The 23,549-nt window shown below is 42.4% G+C and overlaps 1 protein-coding gene across 2 annotated transcripts in view; it reads right to left on the reverse strand.

Annotated features, from left to right (window-relative positions):
* The window catches only part of kdrl (kinase insert domain receptor like), a 509,442-nt gene extending 489,335 nt beyond the window's left edge, over nucleotides 1–20,107 (reverse strand). For both annotated transcript variants that reach the window (XR_013497644.1, XM_078211338.1), the window contains exon 1: nucleotides 19,728–20,107. Coding sequence is in view for 1 of the 2 variants with exons in the window: in XM_078211338.1 (XP_078067464.1) it covers nucleotides 19,728–19,797 (70 nt within the window). In the remaining variant the exon portion in view is untranslated. The remainder of the gene's footprint in view (nucleotides 1–19,727) is intronic.
* Nucleotides 20,108–23,549: the final 3,442 nt, after the last annotated feature.

The raw sequence follows: 23,549 nt of genomic DNA on the forward strand, positions 1-23,549 counted from the left end.
AGGCCTGGGATACTTCAAGTGACATCAGTACCCCTTGGTTATAAAGAAGAAAATCAGCCAGGGTTTACCCCAAGGGAGCCCTGCTGGAAAATATGGTTGTGTAGGTATCAGATGAGGATAGGTGAGCCCTTAGCTAGAACAACCTCTACCTTTCGGCATTCTCATTACTCAGATTGTTTGCTAGGTTTAGTTGATTTATGCTAGGGACAATTCCATAGATGCCAATAGCTCTTTGACACTTCATGCAAATAGTCATTATGTGTGAGCTTTATTTATGCTGGGTATTTCAACCAAGTCCAAATGCTTTCTTTACCTGATGTATGCACTTACTGACTTTTTTCCAGAGGGCATTGGGTAGAAGCTAGTAACAGGAAGCCCGTTCTCCCTTTCACAGATCTGAGAAAATTGACTGAGATCCATTAACTCAACATTGATTTAGAATTAGACTGGGGTTGGATAATCAATTAGTCATAACACTGGTCTCCAGTGGGGTAACATTTATACATTGAGAAATGTCAGTATTTTCATAGAGTTTGTAATTATATTTGAAATATTGTAGAAAACAATTTTTAATGTTATGGCACTGGTTTACTTTAGAGAGAGAACAACCCCCCAAAGTAAATTGCATAGCACTTACTCCAAAAAATTCAATCTTAAAGCTGCAGTTAGGATTCTATGCATGCCATGGTAACCCAATTTATTTATTAAAAGGGATGTGAAACCAAGACAATTGCCAGTAGTAATGAGCCAGTAAATCTACAGACCGTAACCAACCTGCTCCTCTGACAGTGTCGCAATCCCTGAGCACTACATTGATGTGTAATTCAGGATTATGCACTCAAATTCTAAAATGGCATTTGAACTCACAATCTCGTGATTTGGAGACAAGAAAGCTTTAACAGTGACACGCTGCATCGCTAATTACACTACTGCTTATCCCCTTAACCTGTCTGTAAACAGACTTACTCTCTGTCATCATCAAACCTGCCCTGAGTTCCATAGAAGGTTCATTTGGACTCAACACATTGACTGGAATTCTCCCGCCACTGTAATTGTAGCTGGTGGGTTGCGGACAATCTGAAGGCTCATTGACAATCAGGCAGGAATTTCCAGCTTTTAGACCAACGCGGCTGGAGAATTCCGCCCATTAACTTTGTTTCTCTTTCCACAGATGCTGTCAGACCTGCTGGGCTTATGCCGTATTTTCTGTTTTTACTTAAGCCCTGAACCAGCCTGAGGTCAGGTTGCAATGCTTGAGCTCCTGTCGCAGTGGGGAGTCTAGTAGCAGAAGGCCAATCTGCCTCATTTTGAAATTGGCTCTGCCCTCCATATAATGTCAAAAGCCCTTGTTCCCAATCATTTCTGGGAAGGAGCCACAAATCCTTCAGCACATTTAGTGTTTTTGAAGACAGTAAGGAAGAAACACAGGTTGGTACTCCACGTAAATGATGGCTAAACTCTAGTCAGGGTTGTGATGATCATAGAATCATTGAATTGTTACATCAAAGAAGGAGGTCATTCGCTATTAACACATTCTGCTATCTTACCTTTATGCCACTATCAGCACCTTTTTTAGTTTATAATACTACCACTAATACTTTGTCTTGTGGGATGACATCTTCGTCAAATCTCTCCTAGCTCGCACCTATCACTGACCTATTTTGCTCCATCTGCTCCACTCGCTCTCTAATGATATAAAATCATCACATTTCTCTCCCTCTTTAGCTATGGGTAAGAGTCGTACAGACTTGAAACGACTCTGTCTCTCCCTCCCACCAGATGCTGCCGGACCTGCTGCTTTTCCCCAGAATTTTCTCTTTTATTTCAGATTTCCAGCATCTGCTATATTTTGCTTTTATTAACGTCGACCATTTGGCCCATTGTATCCAGTGGTCTCATATCTCTGCAAGAGCAGCTCAGCTAGGCCCATGTCCCTGCCCTTTCCCCATTGTCCTCCAACTTTTTTGCCTTGAGATAATTATCTAATTTCCTTTTGAAAGCTACGATTGAATCTGCTTCCACCACGCTCACAGGCAGTGCATTCCAGATCCTAACCACGCACTCCGTGAATGTTTTTCTACATTCCTTCCTTGGTTCTTTTACCATCATCTTAAATTGGCATCCCCTCAAAGCTCAATGCATCTGCCAATGGGAACAGTTTACCTATCTATACTATCCAGACCCCTCATGATTTTGAATAACTCTGTCAAATCTCCTCTTCTCTTCTCTGGTTTCTCAATCTATACACTTACCTGACATTCCTTAGCCCTGGAACAATTCACATAAACATTTTCTGTACCCTCTCTAATGCCTTCACATCCTATCTAAGATGCAGTGCCCAAAATTGGACACAATACCCCAGTTGAGGTTGAATCGTCTATAAAGGTTCACCACAACTTCCTTTCTTTTATTCTCTCTTCCATTACTCAAGAACTAAGGATCCTGTATCCTTTATTAATCAACATTCTCCTTGCCACCTTCAATGATTTGTACACAGACATATGCAGTTCCTCTGCTCCTGCATGCACTTTAGAATGGTGCCCTTTATGTTGTAATGCCTCTCCTCATTCTTCCTTCAAAAATACATTGCTTCACACTTCTCTGCATTAAATTTCATCTGCCACAAGTCTGCCCATTCCAGCCTATGTCCTTTCATAGTCTATCACTATTCTCCTTACAGTACTTCCAGGTTTTGTGCCATCTGCCAATTTTGAAATTGTGCCCTATACACCCAAGTTTAGGTCATTGAGTAGATCAAGAAAAGCAGTGATCCTAGTCCCCAACTCCAGTGCGAGAAAAACATTCACTACCACTCCTTGTTTCCTGCCACTCACCCAACTTTGTGTCCATGCTGCCACTGCCCCTTTTATTCCATGGACTTTAATGATACTGTAAGAAGTCTCACAACACCAGATTAAAATCCAACAGGTTTATTTGGTAGCACAAGCCACTAGCTTTCGGAGCGCTGCCCCTTCATCAGGTGAGTGCACTCAAACAGGTGCCGGAGTGTGGCGACTAGGGGATTTTCAAGTAACTTCAATGCAGTGTTGTAAGCCTACTTGTGACACTAATAAATAAACTTATTACCCTCATCAACCCTCTCTGCTACCTCATTAAAAAAATCAATTCAATTTGTGAAACACAAGTTGTCTTTAACAAATCCATGTTGGCTTTGCTTAATTAATCCACATTTATGCAATTTTGTCCTGGATTATTTTGAAAAGCATTCCTACCATTGGAGCTAAACTGGTGGGCCTGCAGTTGCTTTGCTTATATCCTCGAACCTTTTTTTTTGAACAAGGATGTTTGCAATTCTCTAGTCCTCTGGCACCACCCCAGTATTCAAGGAGGATTGGAAGATTATGGCCATTGCCTCTGCAATATCCAGTTTTACTTCTCTCATCATCACCAGATGCATCGCATCCAGTCCTGGTAACTTATCAACTTTTAATTGCAACCAGCCTTTCCAATGCCTCCTTTTTATCAATGTTTAGCCCATCCAGTGTTTAAATTACTCTCTCTTTCATTCTGACATTGGTAGCAGCTTCTTCCTTGGTAAAGACAGATGTAAAGTAATTTAGTGCGTTAACTGTATCCTCTGACTCTATGGCCGGAATTTTACCGGCACGCCCGTCCCAATTCCGGGGGCAGGTGAGGCTCGGAGAACAGCATTCTCCATTGGTCTCGGGCGGGATCGTACGAACCTCGGGCGGACGTGCCGGTAAAATTCCGCCCTATGTGTAAATCCCTTTGTGGTCCCAGATTGGTCCTATTCATGTTTTACTACCTTTTTACTATTTATATGCCTACAGAAGACTTTTGCATTCCTTTTTTGTTAGTTGCCACTCTTTTCTCATACCCTCTCTTGAGTGTTACTTAACAGCAAATGTGTGTATGTACAAGATGCTGAAAGTGTTAATAACTAGAAGTGAGTGAACAAATGCTGTGTAAATTTTAATCACCATCCTCAACTTGTTTAATTTACTAGAGTCACAGTTGGTTTCTAAATCCCAGCACTGATACCCATTAGGCTAAGGACTGTGTTAAGCCACTTAGGAGTTCACACTATAATTTGGGCGGCACGGTGGTGCAGTGGTTAGCACTGCTGCCTCATAGTGCCAGGGACCTAGATTCGAATCTGGCCTTGGGTGACTGTCTGTGTTGAGTCTGCACGTTCTCTCTGTGTCTGTGTGGGTTTCCTCCGGGTGCTCCAGTTTCCTCCCACAATCCAAAGATGTTAGGTTGATTGGCCATGCTAAATTGCCCTTTAATGTCAGGAGATTAGCAGGGTAAATACATGGGGTTACAGGGATGGGGCCTGGGTGGGATTGTTGCCAGTGCAAGCTCGATGGGCTGGATGGCTTCCTTCTACACCAGTAACTGTGAAGAGTTCATTCATTAACCAAAGCCATATAAGAAACATTGAATTATCGAATCCTCTCGCATAGAAGGAGGCCACTTGGCTGATAGCCAAAACATAACCGAAGTTCCAATTTCTTCCATGTTTATCAACTGTAGTTCTATGGGGTAGACATTTTTTTTGCCAAATCTAAAATTGGATTGTGGGCGGAAATAAAAGTGGGACTATAACTACATTTCCAAGGATTGTGGCAGTACTAATGAAATATCGCTGCACAGTAGGGCATAGATTTAAAGTCTGGATGAAAGCAAATTACTGCGGATGCTGGAGTCTGAAACCGAAAGAGAAATTGCTGGAAAATCTCAGCAGGTCTGGCAGCATCTGTAAAGAGAGAAAAGAACTGATGTTTCGAGTCCCGATGACCCTTTGTCCAAGCATCCACAGTAATTTGCTTTTATTGCAAGAGATGTTGTTGCTGAAACTATTCCACCAGGAATTCAAGAGCTCAACATTCTGGATTCACTTCCCTAAAGGGCACTAGTGAATCAGATGGGTTTTTACGACAATGGTTTCATGCCCATCCAGATTTTTCTTATTGAATTAAAATTTCACCATCTGCCATGGTAGGATTTGAATCCTGGTCATTACTCGAAACGTTAGATTTAAATTCATCGGGAAAAGAAGAAATTAAGACATGAGGAAAAAGCTTTTCATGCAGCGAGTGGTTAAGATCTGCAATGGTTAGGATTTGCAACACACTGCCTGAGGGTGTGGTGGCAGCAGGTTCAATCGAGACATTCAGAGTGGAATTGGATTGCTATCTGAAAAGGAAGACTGTGCAGGCCAAGGGGGTGAAGATGGGAGAGTGGCACTAGGTGAATTGCTCCTAAAGAGAGCTGGTGCAGGCACAATGGGCTCCTTCTGCCCTGTAACCATTCTGTGATCCTGTGATAATGACTTAGATTTTAAAGCAAAATGGACCATTTAGTTGAAGTAATGGAATGCAATGTTCGGAACAAATGTGTTAATGAGCTTCCACAGTTTGATAAAGAGTTTATAAAATGCCACAGCAAATCCTCAGGGTGTCCCAAAATACTTCACAGCTTTTAAAATTACTCCTGGAATTTAGTAACTGTCGTGTAAGCACAGGCAGCAGCCAATTTGCACCTAATAAGATTTTTACAAAAACAACAACTTGCATTTATATAGTGCTTTTGAAATGTGGAACACTTAAGGCTCTTTACAAGAACGTTACCAGATGAATTTTGACACCCAACCACACAAGGAAATATTAGGACAGGTGACCAAACACTTGGTTAATTAAGTATATTTTAAGGCTAAAAGCAAAATACTGCAGATGCTGGAATCTGAAACAAAAACAGAAAATACTGGAAAATCGCAACAAGCCTGCACCGACAACAATCCCACCCTATCTCACATATTTACCCTGCTAATGCCCCCGAAACTATGGTTAATTTAACATGGTAAGAAGTCTCACAACACCAGGTTAAAGTCCAACAGGTTTATTTGGTAGCAAAAGCCACTAGCTTTCGGAGCGTGCTGCTCCTTCGTCAGGTGGAGTGGGATTTCAGTTCACAAACAGGGCATATAAAGACACAAACTCAATTTACAAAATAATGGTTGGAATGAGAGTCTTTACAGGTAATCAAGTCCTAATGGTACAGACAATGTGAGTGGAGAGAGGGTTAAGCACAGGTTAAAGAGATGTGTATTGTCTCCAGCCAGGACAGTTAGTGAGATTTTGCAAGCCCAGGCAAGTCGTGGGGGTTACAGATAGTGTGACATGAATCCAAGATCCCGGTTGAGGCTGTTCTCATGTGTGCGGAACTTGGCTATCAGTCTCTGCTCAGCGACTCTGCATTGTTGTGTGTCATGAAGGCAGCCTTGGAGAACGCTTACCCGAAGATCAGAGGCCGAATGCCCGTGACCGCTGAAGTGTTCCCCAACAGGAAGAGAACACTCTTGCCAGGTGATTGTCGAGGGGTGTTCATTCGTCCGTTGTCGTAGCATCTGCATGGTCTCCCCAATGTACCATGCCTTGGGACATCCTTTCCTGCAGCGTATCAGATAGACAACATTGGCCGAGTTGCAAGTGTATGTACCATGTACCTGGTGGATAGTGTTCTCACGTGAGATGATGGCATCCATGTCGATGATCTGGCACGTCTTGCAGAGGTTGCTGTGGCAGGGTTGTGTGGTGTTGTGGTCACTGTTCTCCTGAAGACTGGGTAGTTTGCTGCAGACTGTTTGAGGTTGTGTACTGGACGACGAGTACAGTACTTCTCCGGAGTGGAGAAGCTACGACATCTTCTCCGGAGCCTTCAACATGTCATTGATGAAGACGAACATCTCGCCAAGGCCATCCCCACATCCCCACTTCTTGCCTTCAAACAACCGCACAACCTCAAACAGACCATTGTCCACAGCAAACTACCCAGCCTTCAGGGGAACAGTGACCACGACACCACACAACCCTGCCACAGCAACCTCTGCAAGACGTGCCGGATCATCGACACGGATGCTATCATCACACGTGAGAACACTATCCACCAGGTACACAGTGCATACACTTGCAACTCGGCCAACATTGTCTACCTGATACGCTGCAGGAAAGGATGTCCCGAGGCATGGTACATTGGGGAAACCATGCAGACGTTACGACAACGGATGAATGAACACTGCTCGACAATCATTAGGCAAAAGTGTTCTCTTCCTGTTGGGGAACTCTTCAGCAGTCACGGGCATTTGGCCTCTGATCTTTGGGTAAGTATTCTCCAAGGCGGCCTTCACGACACACGACAACGCAGATTCGCTGAGCAGAGGCTGATTGCCAAGTTCCGCACACATGAGGACGGCCTCAACTGGGACCTTGGGTTCATGTCACACTATCTGTAACCCCCACGACTTGCCTGGGCTTGCAAAATCTCACTAACTGTCCTGACTGGAGACAATACACATCTCTTTAACCCGTGCTTAACACTCTCTCCACTCACATTGTCTGTACCTTTAAGACTTGATTACCTGTAAAGACTCGCATTCCAACAACTATTTTGTAAATTGAGTTTGTGTCTTTATATGCCCTGTTTGTGAACTGAAATCTCACTCTCCTGATGAAGGAGCAGCGCTCCGAAAGCTAGTGGCTTTTGCTACCAAATAAACCTGTTGGACTTTAACCTGGTGTTGTGAGACTTCTTACTGTGTTTACCCCCGAGTCCAACGCCGGCAGCTCCACACCATAATTTAACATGGCCAATCAATCTAACCTGCATATCTTTGGACTGTGGAAGGAAATTGAAGCGCCTGGAGGAAACCCACGCAGATACAGGGAGAATGTGCAAACTCTAATTTAGTGCGTTAAGTATATCCCCTGACCCTATGGGCCTGATTTTACCATCAAGTTGCGCCTGTTTTCAGGCACGAAAATTTGGTAAAGTCATGTGTGAGGCGAGTAGCGTGATCCACGCCTGCCTCAGTTCCCCCTTTACCAAGGCCCGGAAATGGCCACGGTTGAGACTGCACCCGAAACGGGTGCGAAGGCCACTTAAATTCACTTGCATGCATTTAAATTAACTTAATAGGCTGCATGCCCAACTTTACCAAAATCTTTCCCTTTACACCGCATTTGCCCATCCAGATTCGGCTTCGAATGTGCAAACTCTACACAGAGAATGACCCAAGCCAGGAATTGAACTTGGGTCTGTGGTGTTGTAAGGCAGCAGTGCCACCCATTATCTGCAGGCCTCTGAGTGCCCAGCAGCTCTCAGAGGTGGCATTCCTGCCCAATCAGTGACTTGATCGAGTGGCAGGCCTGAAGCTGTCCAGGTAGATGCCTGATTGCACTTTAACAGCTATGGACCCCCTGGAGAAAAACACCGAGGCATTCTCACCAGTTCTTCAACCAGTGGGCAGGACCCCTGTCATCAACACTAAATGCTGAGGAGTCTTGACAGGGTGGATGTGGAGAGGATGTTTCCTCTTGTCAGAGAATCTATAACTGGGGGTCACTTGTTACAAATAAGGGGTTGCTCATTTGCGATAGAGATTCGGAGATTTCTTTTCTCAGAGGGTCGTGAGTTTCTGGAACTCTCTCACAAAAGGCAGTGGAGGCAGAATCTTTGAATATTTTTAAGGCAGAATTAGATAGATTCTTGATTAACAAGGGGGAGAAAGTTTATCGGGGGTCAGCAGGAATGTGGGGTTGAAATTACAAGCTGATCAGCCATGATCTTATTGAATGGCAGAGCAGGCTCGATGGGCCGAGTGGCCTACTCCTACTCCTAATTCATATGTTCGTCTGGTCATCTGTAAATTTTACCCAATGGCTCCCATCTTTCTATCATTTAATTGGTGCAAATTTCCACTCACCCAGGACTGGACAGTGGACAAGCTTTTTAACAAATCAGAAAGACTGAAAGATTTGAGAAAGGTGGTGATGAGGTTGAGCTGGGTGTCATCGGTGTAGATGCAGAACTTGACATTTTGTCACTGGAAAATGTCGCCAAATCACAGCATGTAGATGCAAAGAGGGCCAAGGAAACACATGGCGGCACAATGATGAGCACTGCTGCCTCACAGCGCCAGGGACCTGGGTTCAATTCCACCCTTGGGTCACTGAGTGTGTGGAGTTTGCACATTCTTCCCGTGTCTGCGTGGGTTTCCTCAGGGTGCTCCGGTTTCCTTCCAAGGTCCAAATATGTGTGGGTTAGGTTGACTGGCCATGCTAAAGTGCCCTTTTGTATCAGTGGGACTAGCAGGGTAAATGCATGGGGTTACGGGGATAGGGCCTAGGTGGGATTGTTGTCGGTGCAGTCTCAATGGGCCAAATGGCCTCCTCTTGCACTGTAGTGATTCTATGATACACCCTTGGAGGGATGCCAAAGGTAATGGTGTGTGGACGGGAAGAGAAACCATTGCAGGTGATTCTTTGGCTATGAATGAATCGATAGGAATTAACAACTTGAGGGCAGCCCACCTAACTGAACAATGGATGCATTAACAGCGAATGTAATGACCAATTAGTGAATTTGTTTTACGTGCTGTTAGTTGGATCTTGGCTCAGAAACTGGGAGACCTCTGCCTGGTTCAAATAAAGGTGCAAGAGTTTTATTTTTGTATATTTGTCTACCCAAAGAGACTTTGGTTTAAAGTCTCTATTCAAAATCTGGCACCGATGGAAATGTACTGAAGGATCAGTCTGGATTATGTGCTCAAGCCCTGGGGTGTGTGGAACTTGAACTCTACTTTCTGAATAAGATGTGTGAGTGTATGGTTAATTGAGCCTAGAAAGTACTTGCATTGAAAATAAATGTGTTCGAGCCTTTGTTAACACAGCAGGATAAGGGCATTTCATACAAATGCATTAAGATTGTTACTAATGTCACACAGCTTGATTTCAACCTCTTTGAGCGTATACTTTACACTTCAGAGAAATTATCAGTCATCTCGAAATTGGATTCACAGGTTCAAAACAGGGAGGTGACAAGGATATTATAGTTTATCTCAGTTTGAGTTAAGTTCTTTGATGTAGTGCATTGTTATCACTGAGTAGCACTCATTATTATTTATTTCAGTTTTGACATAAATTGAAGCAAAATAAAACATTTGTCACAGCATCACTTTGGGCAAGAATACTTTTCATGGCCTATTGAATTTCAGCGAGAACTTTGACTTATTTAATGAAACACTAAATTAAAGGTTAAGTAAATTGGAGACAAACCTATTACAAATCTTATAAAATGCTGAGCTCTGACCCACTAATCTATTGAACACTTAGGGAGGAAATCCTTTGTCACAGCTTGAGTGCAGCAGGAATAATTTGCGGAATTCCCTTATCTCTGATGCAGACGGACCATAGACTATTTCCTGTCTCCGCATTCATTTCATGCCACAGCAACAGGTCTCACTTTGATTTGAAATAACAGCGCTGCATCACAAGGTATTATAAAGGACTTTATTCCAAAACTTTAACTCGAAAGTCAAAAATAGAACGTTTCTTTTCTTTTTCATTTATTAGCTACCTGTGCCTCCAGCCAGTGATTCCAGTGTAGTTGCAACACTAAAGGTTGAAAGTTTTAAAGTTTACCCAACAACCCAACTATCTGGAAAATTGCCCATGTGCTGTGTCCATAGAAAGCAGGACAAATCCAATCTGGCCAGTTACTTTCATTAGCCTACTCCGAATCATCAGCAAACTAATGGAAGATATCATCAACAGTGCTTTACTGTACTTACTTACTTACCAATAACTTGCTCATCACTGGCCAGTTTGGGTTTCTCAATGGCTATTTGGCTTCAGACCACATTACAACATTGGTGGAAATGTGGACAAAAATACTGAACTCCAGTGTGAGGTGAGAGGGACTGCCCAGATCAAGGCAGCATTTGAATAAGTGTGGCACCAAGGTGCTCTGGTAAAATTCAAGTCAATGGGATTCAGGGGGAAAAATCACCAGTGGTTGGAATTATACCTAACAGGAAGGAAGATGGCAGTGCTTGATGAAGATTATGAAGGTAATGAAACAGTTCCGGCCCTGGCCAACATTCAGACTTGGACTGATAAGTAGAAAGTAGCATTTGTGCCACACAACTGCCTGACAATGAACATCTCCAACAAGAGAGCCTCGCCACCAGCTATTCAATAACATTCCCATCACTAACATCAACATTCTGGGGGACACCATTGGAGACTCATCTAAAACAGCCACCTTAATATTTTGGTTACAAGAGTAGGGCAAAGGCTGGGTATTTTGTCGTGAGTTTTTCACCTTCTGACTCTCCAAAACCTTTCCACCATCTGCAAGGCACAAGCTAGGGACGTGTTGGACGAATGCAGCTCCACCAACACTCAAGAAGCTCAACACCATCCAAGACTAAGGAACCCATTGATTGCCACCCTTCATTCTTCACTTGCTCCACCACCATGGTGTAATATGTACCACCTACATGGTGTATTGAGGTAACTCACCAAGACTTCTTCGGCAGCATTTCCCAAACCTGTGGCCTCTACATTTTAGAAGAACAGCAGGCTCATGTGAACCCGCAAGCCACACACCTTCCTCACTTGGAGGTATATAGATGTTCCTTCATCATCACTGGGTAAAATCCTGGCACCCTCTCTCTTAACAGCACCACGTGCTTTGTTCCTTCACCACAAGGGCTGCAGCAGTTCAAGAAAGCAGCTCACTACCACCTTAATTCTAACTGGAAAAAATAAATATTTGTTCTGCTCGTGGTGTCCATATTCCATGAATGAATTTAAAAAACATTCTTCATTTAATCGCTAGCCTTTATATTTTAATTGATGAAATATAACAGGAGACCCACGCAGACACGAGGAGAATATACAGACTCTGCACAGGCAAAGACCCAAGCTGGGAATCGAATCTGGGTCCCTGGCGCTGTGAGACAGCAGTGCTAACCACTGTTGCACTGTGCCACCCTGATGTAGACTGAGATTAGAGAATGAAAATCCTGATTAAAAATCCAATACATTCAACATAAGCTCATCCTTTTTTATTGTTAATTTCTCTTGTAGCTCCATGTAAAATATTCACTGGGATTGCTGCCCTCCGCCCTGAATGTGTAATTAAAATGCCGCGTACCACACGCCAATTGGAATAAGTCATGCTCGGCCTTTGCCTCTGTCCAAGAACATCACCATTGTCGATGTTTCTAACTTTCCATTCTCCCCACCAGTACTCATCCCTACTATCCCCATCCCTTGCCATCCCATAAGACCATAAGATATAGGAGCAGAATTAGGCCATTTGGCCCATCGAGTCTGTTCTGCCATTCAATCATGGCTGATATGATTCTCATCCCCATTCTCCTGCCTTCTCCCCATAACCCTTGATCCCCTTATTGATCAAAAACCTATCTATCTCTATCTTAAAGACACTCAATGACCTGGCCTTCACAGCCCTCTGTGGCAATGATTCCACAGATTCACCACTCTCTGGCTGAAGAAATTCCTCCTCATCTCAGTTTTAAAGGAGCGTCCCTTTACTCTGAGGTTGTGCCCTCGAGTTCTAGTCTCTCCCCCTAGTGGAAACATCCTCTCCACATCCACTCTATCTAGGCCTCTCAGTATTCTGTAAGTACCACACTAACAATCACTCCTTCTTGAATTGAACTCCAAATACCAAGAATAAATTCCATAGGCCTCAAACATTGAATTATGGCACAGAAGGAGGTTATTTAGCTTAATTTCACTTTCCAACTTTGGGTCCATAACCTTGTTGGTTACAGCACTCTAAGTACATTCAAAGGCCGGAATTTTACCGGCCTGCTCGCCACGGGAATCAGAGCCGGTGAGGGACGGAGCATGGGAAGGCCTTTTGACCTCGGGCAAGATTTTACATTTCGGGACGAGCGAGGCTGTAAAATCCCGCCCATAGTGTTTTATAATTAGGATGAGGGTTTGTATCTCTACCACCCTTTCAAGCAATGATGTTGAGATTCTACTGATACCCCCCCACCCCCAAACCAAGCATCCACTGAATGAAACCATTTGTCATTACCTTCCCCTAATCATTCCACCAATTATTTTAAATCTATGTCCCCTGGTTACAGATTTCTCTAAGCTGCTCAGGAAAATAAATTAAACATACATTGCCCACTGTAAATGCACAGTCTTGCTAACAAAATCAAAGTACAAATTTAATATTCCTCGACCATTGTGTCATCAAACTGTACAAAATGCAAAACTACGGTAGATGCTTCTTGATGGCAACACTCAATGGCAGATAAATGTTCCCTTTATCCGCTTGGTTTTACTAAGCAAATATTACAGAAGTCTTAGCTTGATCATGCTAGTTGCTGTGATCGTTCTCCTCCCTCCTCGGTGGCATTGGGAACATTATTATAATGCATTCGCGTCTCATTACTGGATTGATATTCTCCCATCAAAAAATCCATCCACAGTGGCGAAGTGTTAGAATGGCCAAATCATAATGGGCGGCATGATAGCACAGTGGTTAGCACTGCTGCTTCACAGCGCCAGAGACCTGGGTTCGATTCCCGGCTTGGGTCACTGTCTGTGTGGAGTTTGCACATTCTCCTCATGTCTGTGTGGGTTTTCCCCTGGGTGCTCCGGTTTCCTCCCACAGTCCAAAGATGTGCGGGTTAGGTTGATTGGCCATGCTAAACTTGCCCCTTAGTGTCCTGAGATGCGTAGGTTAGAGGGATTAGTGGGTAAATATGTTGGGATATGGGGGTAGGGCCTGGGTGGGATTGTGGTCGGTGCAGACTTGATGGGCCAAATGGCCTCTTTCTGCACTGTAGGGTTTCTATAATTCTATGATTCTAATGGGGGGCCCCCATTGAGGGTAGCTCAGAGGTGAGCATAATACTTGCAAAGCGGCTCCACATATTAAGAGGGTTGACCCGGGGGCAGCGGCTCTGACCTGGAGGTCAGCAGGCTTGACTCAGCAGTACCAGCTCTGACTGGGGTGACCAGCCTTTGACCCGGCGGTACCGGCTCTGACTCAGGGGTGACCAGGCTCTGACTAGGAGGTGACCAAAAGCTGGTCACCCTTTGACCTAGGATACTGGCTCTGACTCAGGGGTGACCAGACTCGGAGGCCACAGAGTGCATCAGAGACAAGATACAATGAAGCTCATGCTGCAACTCAGAAAATGGTGGAGCAGACCATAGCAATGCTGAAGCTGAGGTTCTGGTGACTGGACCATTCTGGTGGACCCCAGTAACACAATTTGCAGAGGGTGTCAAGCATCATGGCTGCTTGCTGTACCCTGTACAACCTGACGCTGCAATGGGGGAGGAACTGCCTGAAGAGGAGATGGAGGAGTGGCAAGTTCCCTCTGATGAGGAGGATGTCAAAGGGGACGAGACTGAGGAAGTCCTTGAGGGACAGGATGTCGGCCATGAGACAATGGCAATGTCCAGACAAGGCGGATGAGCTCAGGATGTGCTCATTGCTGCTAGATTGATGGAAGCTGATGAGGACATCTAGTGAGGACATTTCATTACCTTTGTATGGCATCTGTGAGCATTGCTTTCCTGTCTGAAGGCCGAGGATTTGCAAAGCCCCATTCAGATAACTATATGGCATGAAAAGCCACCACTGCTATCAAAGGGCTCAACACCATTTTTCCCACTTGCCCTTGGCCTCTACCAATTCCTGGGATAATCTCACCCAATGTCTGATCCCTTCAAATGTACATTTCCATTTACACAGTGTCAACTGACTGGCATGTACTGCAGAAAGGGTGTTCTGAAGACTTCAAACAAAGTAGTCTGGGTTAAGGTACAAATCTTTACAGAAACTGGAACAATACCTCTGTTAACTTTTAACTTTCAGCTTGTTTTAGTTACACTTTTCAAACTAGGTTATTGGAATTCATTGTCACAGCATTATGGTGGGGTCATGCAGAGAGTGTTTATTTTGGATTTTTATTTTAAACTAGTGCAGTTCTGAAATAGTTTTTTATGATCTTGGACATCAGTCTGTCGGGATTATTTGAAAACCTAATCCCATCAACAGAAAATGTTGTCCCCTTTTGACCTAAGGAGTATCAGATACTGTGAGCACAAACTTAGGAACTCCCTCTGTGGTTAAACTCTAACAATGTTGCTGAGAACTATCAACACAGTTCATTTATTTGGCTCGCTCCTCTTGTCCCAGATGCTGGAAGTAGTCTGATACATTCCCTTACCACGAGCAATGCCATTTAAAAAGTAGTTTCACATTTTATGACCACTTTTAAAACTATTTACAGAGTTCCTAAAGTTGAAGACTGGAAAAGTGGGCAGCCTGAGTTTTAACCTTTGTAGTTGACCACACAGCAAATGGGAAAGGGCGAGTGGAATCTATGTTGTAAGTGAATAGGCGAGGGGACTGGTAAATTTTTACTTTCAAAGGCTACTCTCTCTATGTAACCTCAGAAGGGCACACACACATACCACAAATATCTCACCAATGTCAGCACCAATGAACACTCTGCATGTTTTGTATATTAGAAGAGGACTGGAAGCAGGTTAAAACACGCATGCACCTTTAGGTTGTTTATCCCTTCATAACACATCTCACAGTTTTCGTTGCTACCATTTATGGATGGATTTTGCTTTGTAATTTCACCTCTCCTGTCATTGGTCTGGTTAACTCCCAGTCCTCCTCTGTTGTAAAATTATGATTTTATAAGATGATTATGATTTTAATTATCAAATATATACAATGCTATAAAATTATCATCTCTGCCATTGAAAATGAGCGGAGATAATGGGGGGATTTCTTCGGCCTCCCAGCCACATGTTTCATGGTGGTGGGAGGTGGCGTGGGTGTTCGCTAGCAATGGGATTCTCTGGTCCCGCCGCTGTCAGTAAGATTTCCCATTGATGTCATCTCACGCCTCTGTGAAACCCAATGGGACCGGTGTGAACGGCTAGAGAATTTCCACCATTGTTTGTGTTCCTGTTAGTCTGTAAACAACTTATCTGACAATCTAATGGACAGATTACAACAAAACTTGCTACACGGATAGGGTATGTTCCAAGGAAGAATTGCTTAGTTTTTAGTGAAGATTTGTATCTGGGTCTGGATCTTGGAATTTTTTTTTAAAGGCTCCGTTAACATTCCGAGATAGGGAAAACTGATTTGTATTAAATTTGTTATTAGTTGTTTTATTTAGAATGTCCATGTTTTAGAATGCTGTGGTACAATCTGTTACAGCTGTCTTGAAAATGTGAAAAGTTTTCAGGGCAGGTTGTAGAATGTGGACTAGCCTAAAGCATCCTCAGTGAGATGGAAGCTCTTATAAAAGGATTTGTTCTTTCAGCTTTGTAGATACAGAGCACCAAGCAGACAAGGAAAAGCCTCACAGAGTAGTTGCATAATTGTAATATCATTGAGTTAACGCAACATGGTGGAGGTGTGTCCCACTGATTGCCCTCTACACTTGTTATTCAGATTATGGCCTGAATAAGAAGTGCCACCATTCATAGAGAAGGAAAGGGAAGGGTGCAGAATGTAGTGTAGTCATGTATATATGAGCTCAGGGCTGAGGGTAGAACCTGTTCCACACCTGGTGTTAATGTATGTATGTGCATTGCCTGGGTATAAGCAAGAGTGCTTTTAGTTCACAGTGTTTAAATAACAATTGGACAGAACGGGACTATATACTGAGAGGAAATTATCAATTTGTTCAATGATTTTCTTTCTTTCAGTTCTTTCTTTGCCTCAAAGCCAAATGTAGTTGAAGCCATTGAGGTAATTAAAAAGCTGAAAATATTTCCTCTCAAGTGTTATTTACTGCAAACAATGGGGATACCTTTCAATGGGGATGAAGTGGAAATGGTCGAAAGCTTCAGATTTCTAGATGTCCAGATCACCAAAAACCTGTCCTGGTCCCCTCATGCTGACACCATAGTTAAGAAAGCTCACAAAAACCTCACTTTCTCAGGAGGCTAAGGAAATTCAGCATATTTGTGATGACTCTCAACAATTTTTACAGATGCACCATAGAAAGCATCCTTTCTGGTTGTATCACAGCCTGAAATGGCTCCTACTTTGACCAAGACTGCAAGAAACGGCAAAGGATTTTGAACTGATATTTAATCAGCACAATTTCCTTGTAAGGTTCTTTCACATTGTGGCGATATTTTCAGTCCAGTTCATCACACAAACCAGCCTCCCATCCATTGACTCCACCTACACTTCTCGCTGCCTTGGAAAAGCTGCTAGCATAATCAAGGACTCCCACACACCCTGGACATACTCTCTTCCACCTTCTTCCATCGGGAAAAAAATACAAAAGTCTAAGATCACATACCAATTGACTCAAGAACAGCTTCTTCCCTGCTGCCATCAGACTTTTGATTGGACCTACCTTATATTAAATTCATCTGTCTCTAAACCCTAGCTATGACTGTAACACTACATTCTGCACCCTCTTATTTCCTTCTCTATGAACGGTATGCTTTGCCTGTATAGCGCAAGAAACAATACTTTTCACTGTACATAATACATGTGACAATAACAAATCAAATCAAAGGAATTTTCCACAATGTTATCAGGCAATTAAAGGTAAGTTCAACTATTTCAGGAGAAGACTTTGATAAGTTTACTTTTTATCACTCAAGGGGGAATAACATGAAATCTCTCAAAATTAATTTGGAGTAAGTTTAGCATTTCATGCTCCAACATGGGAGCTATGATTGAAGGAGTCACAAACCACACTTAGGGTTCTAATAATGCAGCTCCAATTCTCAGACCCATCCTCACTTCCCACATGGCTCCCTGTTGGAAGTACAAAATTGCTCTTACTCTTTAGAGTGGTACCTGGTCAGTGTGGAGGTCACAAAGCAACGGAAGATTCTAATCGGAAAAGTTATTTCACAACTGCTGGAGACATTAAGAGAAAATATCACCACAATGTGAAAGAACCTTACAAGGGAACTTAGCTGATTAAATATCAGTATTTTCAGCAATGCCATTGTTGCATGATGACATGGATATATTTACAATACGCTTTCCTCAATAATTAATCAACTGCTTGATTTAACACTGACTCAAATTCAAATAGTTCATAGGTTTTTATGGATTTAAATTTAAGATGAAAATGCAATTTAAAGCACTTCTAAACAAATCTTGTAGCAGCAATGTTTTGGATGAGGTGGCTAACTAAGGACATACCTGCCTATGTAAGTGATTCAGTGAGATGTTAAAGGTCCCATTGCATTATTTAAAGAAAGCAGGGAGTTTCCCCAGAGTTTATCTGATATCTCGCCCTCAACAAATCGTAGGAAAATCATATGAAATATTGGTGTGATGTTATTTGGGCATGTTGTAGATGCAGAATGACTTGGATTAACTACATAACAATAATCACTGAACTCCAGAACTCCATTGTTTCAACATGATATTATATAAATGCAAGCACTATTATAAATAATAAAGATAACATAATATAGAATCATAGAACCCCTACAGTGCTGCAAGAGGCCATTCGGCCCATTGAGTCTATATTAACTCTCCGACAGAGTCTCGTGCTCTATCCCCATAACCCCAAGTATTTACTCCATTAATCCCCCTAACCTACACATCTTCCGCCACTAAGAAATCAACCATGATTGAATGGTGGAGTGGACTCGATGGGCCGAATGGCCTTACTTCCGCTCCTATGTCTTATGGTCTTATGGTCTAAGGGACAATTTAGCATGGCCAATCCACCTAACCTGCACATCTTTGTGCTAACTCTAGGTAATATATAATAAAGATAATAATATAGGTAATAAAGCCAGAAAAAAATGGATATGCACGGATGCTCTGTTAGGATAGACACTTTCTCCAATTGATGGAGTCTCAAAAAATATTTTTTTTAACTAAATAATAATCTCAATTGATTTACTGTGCTTTTATTTCAGATTTCCTTTGTATCTCTTAATATAGTTACCTAATTAATGATGCATTCCTTACACTAATTATACCTATCCTTGAATAACTTTGTAGCCTGTTCTGACACATTGCCTATAATCAGATTCCCCTATTATTTACAACCCAATTTGTGTCTCCTGGATTTGCAGATAGGCTAACAATCTGAATCGTGTATATAGGCTAGGGGTTTGAATCACTCTTTCAAGTACAATCAGTGCTCCTTGTACACAATTGATTTTGACAGTAACAGAGCATACTTGATGGTTTTGAAAGAATAGCTTTACCTCCTATTGTTGTTACTTAATTGAAAATCAATACAGAGAAGGAGGTTGTTCTTGTGTGACTTACTGTTATGACTTGTATTACCCTTTTGCTCCTTCAGTACAGCACTAGATGTACATAATCAAGCTCTTTAATAGGTTGAGTGGATTTGCTTACTTCATGTCATGGACCCTGTTTCATTATTCTTCCTAGTCTCAGAAGATTTGTTTACCAAGTTACAAGTTTGAGATGCCTGAAGGAATGGGGAGGCAAGTCGTCAAAATCTCACTGAAAAATCATGAGCATGCCAATCCCAACTTTTGCTTTGTCAACCACATTAGTGCTTGTTTAGTGGGTTAAGGGTTAACAGAAACCAACTTTTTGGACAAATAGCTTAGCTGGCTGAAAGTTAGCGAAGGCAGATAGCACACAGGAACTTTAAATCAAAGCAATATTTGTGTTAAGCAAATATGTGTATTATGACTTTAATTGTGCACTGTATCACAAATGTCCTCACCACTGAAAGTACACCAATGTGAATATGTCTGAGAAATTCATCATTTCAGGCTAGAGGCTGCTAAGTGTTTACATATCATTACAAACATGCTATTCTGCAGTGAAAATAAGTACAATGGATTCCACACTAATATATGATCAATAATCAGCACTTTAATTTTTCTGTATTTTCTTACCGTGCATCAAAATGAATCTCCATTGAATACAAAAAACTGTTGCTGTGAAAAATCCAGGGAACATTTTCATTCCAGCTGAAATGGATATTCCTATCCTGGATCTGTTCTATGTGTAATTCCAATAAGATTCCTGCAGAAATTTCAGTACAATGCAGATTATGCACTAAAAAAAATCCCAGGAGGCAGGTGCTGTGTCTTTTTCTGTCTCAGGTCTTGAGTTTCTCTCACTTTATGAAACTTTCAATTTCCCACAGCTCTTAAAACTCCCAAATGCTTCATCACAACTCCACCACAAAGCCAATTCCACTGAGGGATAGGAACATTGTTAAAAGTTGCCCGGTTGTTTCCTATCTGACTGCACAGTGCAATGAAATCTGAGCTGAGTTTAGGTGGTGCTGGACTGTTTTCAGCCTCCAGATCCTTTATAGTGTAAAGCAGCGGAAAGCAGCTACGTCAGCTACTGCCAGAGGGAGCCCATTTACTGTCAGAAACCAAACAGCAGCAATTTGAGCTACTACTATTAAATACACGGCAGCAAAATTTGGATGCTTTCATTGTAGACTAGATATACCTCCCAAGCTCTTCCGCATTATTTGTCTTGTGTTTTTTTTCTCATATCAATTTTGTTGGAACAAAAAAAACAGATCCTTAACTTAAATTTCGACATTGCTGAATATGATTGCACACAGAAACTTCTTTTCTTTCTGTAACATTATTGTTTTTCAGTGCTTTCTTTTTATCTTTGATTTTTCATTTTTTCCATTAGGAAAGGAAATTTACGTAATATATATGTCACTGCACTATTATGCCACATGGTACTTTTAAGGGAATAGAAAGAGAGGAATCCTTGCACTTAAATTTCACCTCATCACATCATAGAAAGGATTCAGTTACTAGGTGCAGTGTATTACTTAAATTGAGTGACTATTATTATGTCAGCACCCACATGGTTAATTTATATCAGTAACATTCATCAAACACCAATAAAATAGATTGTTAATCAGTTTTGTTCAGGTAGTTAATAATTGACAATGTTGGCTTGACACTGAGGAGACTCTCGGCTCTTCTCTTGAGTGGTGTTAAAAGTTGTTAGGGAAAACAGGCAGATGAGACCTCTGTTTAATGTCTAATTCAGTTTTAAGAATGCAACAGTCCTTCGATACTGAACTGAAATATCAGCCTAGAATATAATCTCCGGACCTGGTATGGGCTCAATTCCACAACTTGTGATCCAGAAGTAAGAGTGCATTTGTGCCAAGTTGAATATATTAACCGACCGGGGAAGTTGCTACAAATATAAGGATCCATTGGTAAATAAAGATTCCTTTTTGTGTTTCACTTTCCTCACTATCTCCATTCTGCCTTTTGTTAATTAATTGTTTTGTAGTCTGCCTTCAATTTGAATCTATGCTACTATATTAATTTTTGTTTATGTTGCTCCTTCCTTGATCTCCTCTTCATTTTGAGTTTATAATTTTTGTTCAGATTTGTTTTTTTAATTTGCTTTTTCCTTTTCTCAGGTCTCTTTTACAATTGGCTGCTTACCTTTTACATTCTAAGGCACTTTTTTCAATTCATCTTTTTTATCTTTGTTCCCTACCTCTGAAGGTCGAAGACTGAATACTTTTGGATGGCACTGCTGTCTCACAGCGCCGGGGACCTGGATTTGATTCCCGGCTTGGGTCACTGTGCGGAGTCTGCATATTCTTCCCGTGTCTGTATGGGTTTCCTCCGGGTGCTCTGGTTTCCTCCCATGGTCTGAAAGGCATGCTGGTTATGTAGATCAGTCGTGCTAAATTCTCCCTCAGTGTATGCAAACAGATGCTGGAGTGTGGCGACTAGGGGATTTTCACAGTAACTTCATTGCAGTGTTAATGTAAGCCTACTTGTGACACAAATTATTAACTTTTCCTCATCTTGAAGACAACTTCAATACTCCGACCAATAGCATGGCTAAGTTCAGCTAACTCAGCACAGACCACTGATTGAAGTGAGAATATTTCTTAATACTTTAATTCATTGAACCAAACTGCAGCAGCGTAAATGGGGTGGTGACATCTGGCTACGAATAGAATCTGACTGTTTCTGTATGCCTGTAAAGAACAATAATTGCTGCAAATAGATTTTTGCAGTCTGTACTACTGTTTCTTTCACAGGTCAATCTCAACATGCCAAAATCTCCCTCAGATTTTCATACCCTGATGTTTTTTCTAATAGATACAGGCCACCAGCATCCAATCTTTCACCTTTGCCTCTTAACATCCACTCTCACCAAATTGACTTTCAACTTACAACCTTGCATCACTCATTCCTAGCAATTTCCAATGCTTTCCAGCTGCCGATGTTTGTCCTGCCAGGCTTCCAGGTCTCATCATTCAAGGTGGTGCCTGGTTGCTGGTCGTAGATGGGTGGTTGTCATGGCTGAATGCTGATGATAGCTTACATAGAAACATAGAAGATAGGAGCAGGAAGAGGCCATTTGGCCCTTTGAGCCTGCTCTCCCATTCATTACGATCATGGCTGATCATCCAACTCAATAGCCTAATCCTGCTTTTTCTCCACAACATTTGATCCCAGTGCTACATCCAGCCGCCTCTTGAATACATTCAATGTTTTGGCATCAACTTCCTGTGGTAATGAATTCCACAGGCTCACCACTCTTTGAGTGAAGAAGTGTGTCCTCATCTCCGTCCTAAATGGTCTATCCTGAATCCTCAGACTGTGAACCCTGGTTCTGGACTCCCCCACCATCGGGTGCATCTTCCCTGCATCCACCCTGTCTAGTCCTGTTAGAATTTTATAAGTCTCTATGAGATCCCCCCTCATTCATCTGATCTCCAGTGAAAACAATCCTAATCTAGTCAATCTATCCTCATACATCAGTCCCACCATCCCTGGAATCAGCTGCACTCCCTCGAGAGCAAGAACATCCTTCCTCAGAAAAGGAGACCAAAACTGCACACAATACTCTAGGTGTGGCCTCACTAAGGCCCTGTATAATTGCAACAACACATCCCTGCTACTGTACTCGAAACCTCTCACAATGAAGGCCAACATACCATTTGCCTTCTTTACCGACTGCTGCACCTGCATGCTTACCTACAGTGACTGGTGCACAAGGACACCCAGGTCCCACTGCACACTCCCCTCTCCCAATTTACAGCCATTTAGGTAGTAATCTGCCATCTTGTTTTTGCTTTCAAAGTGAACAATCCTACATTTATAACCTACTCTTGTGGCATGTTGCTGGCATTTGGTTGATATCTGGTCATTAGTTGACTGCTTACTGTTAATGTTGGTTAACTGACTGATGGTAATTTAGATAGCTGCTGAAGGTAAACAGGCACTTCTTGAGGTTGGCTATTGGCTTTGCATGGGTGGCACGATGGCACAGTGATTATCACTGCTACCTCACAATGCCAGGGACCCTGTTTCAATTCTGGCCTTAGTGACTGTCTGTGTGGAGTCGGTATGTTCTTCCCATGTCTGCGTGGGTTTCCTCCGGGTGCTCTGGTTTCCTCCCACACTCCAAAGATGTGCAGGTTAGGTGGATTGGCCATGTTAAATTGCCTATTTTTGACCAAAGATATTTAGATTAGTGGGGTAAATACGTGGGGTTATGCGGAAAGCCTGGGTAGGAGTCGGGGCAGACTCAATGGGCTGAATGGCCTCCTTTTGCACTTTAAGGATTCAATGATAATGGTTACCCACTATTGTCAGCTAGCTAGGTTATCAGTACTGGTGGTGACCAGTTAATTGGACATTCTGGTCAGAAATGTACACAATTAAACCTCAGAACCATTGGCAAGCATGTTTCCTGGA

The sequence above is a fragment of the Mustelus asterias genome, chromosome 4 (assembly GCF_964213995.1).
Source record: "Mustelus asterias chromosome 4, sMusAst1.hap1.1, whole genome shotgun sequence".
NCBI lineage: Eukaryota > Metazoa > Chordata > Chondrichthyes > Carcharhiniformes > Triakidae > Mustelus > Mustelus asterias.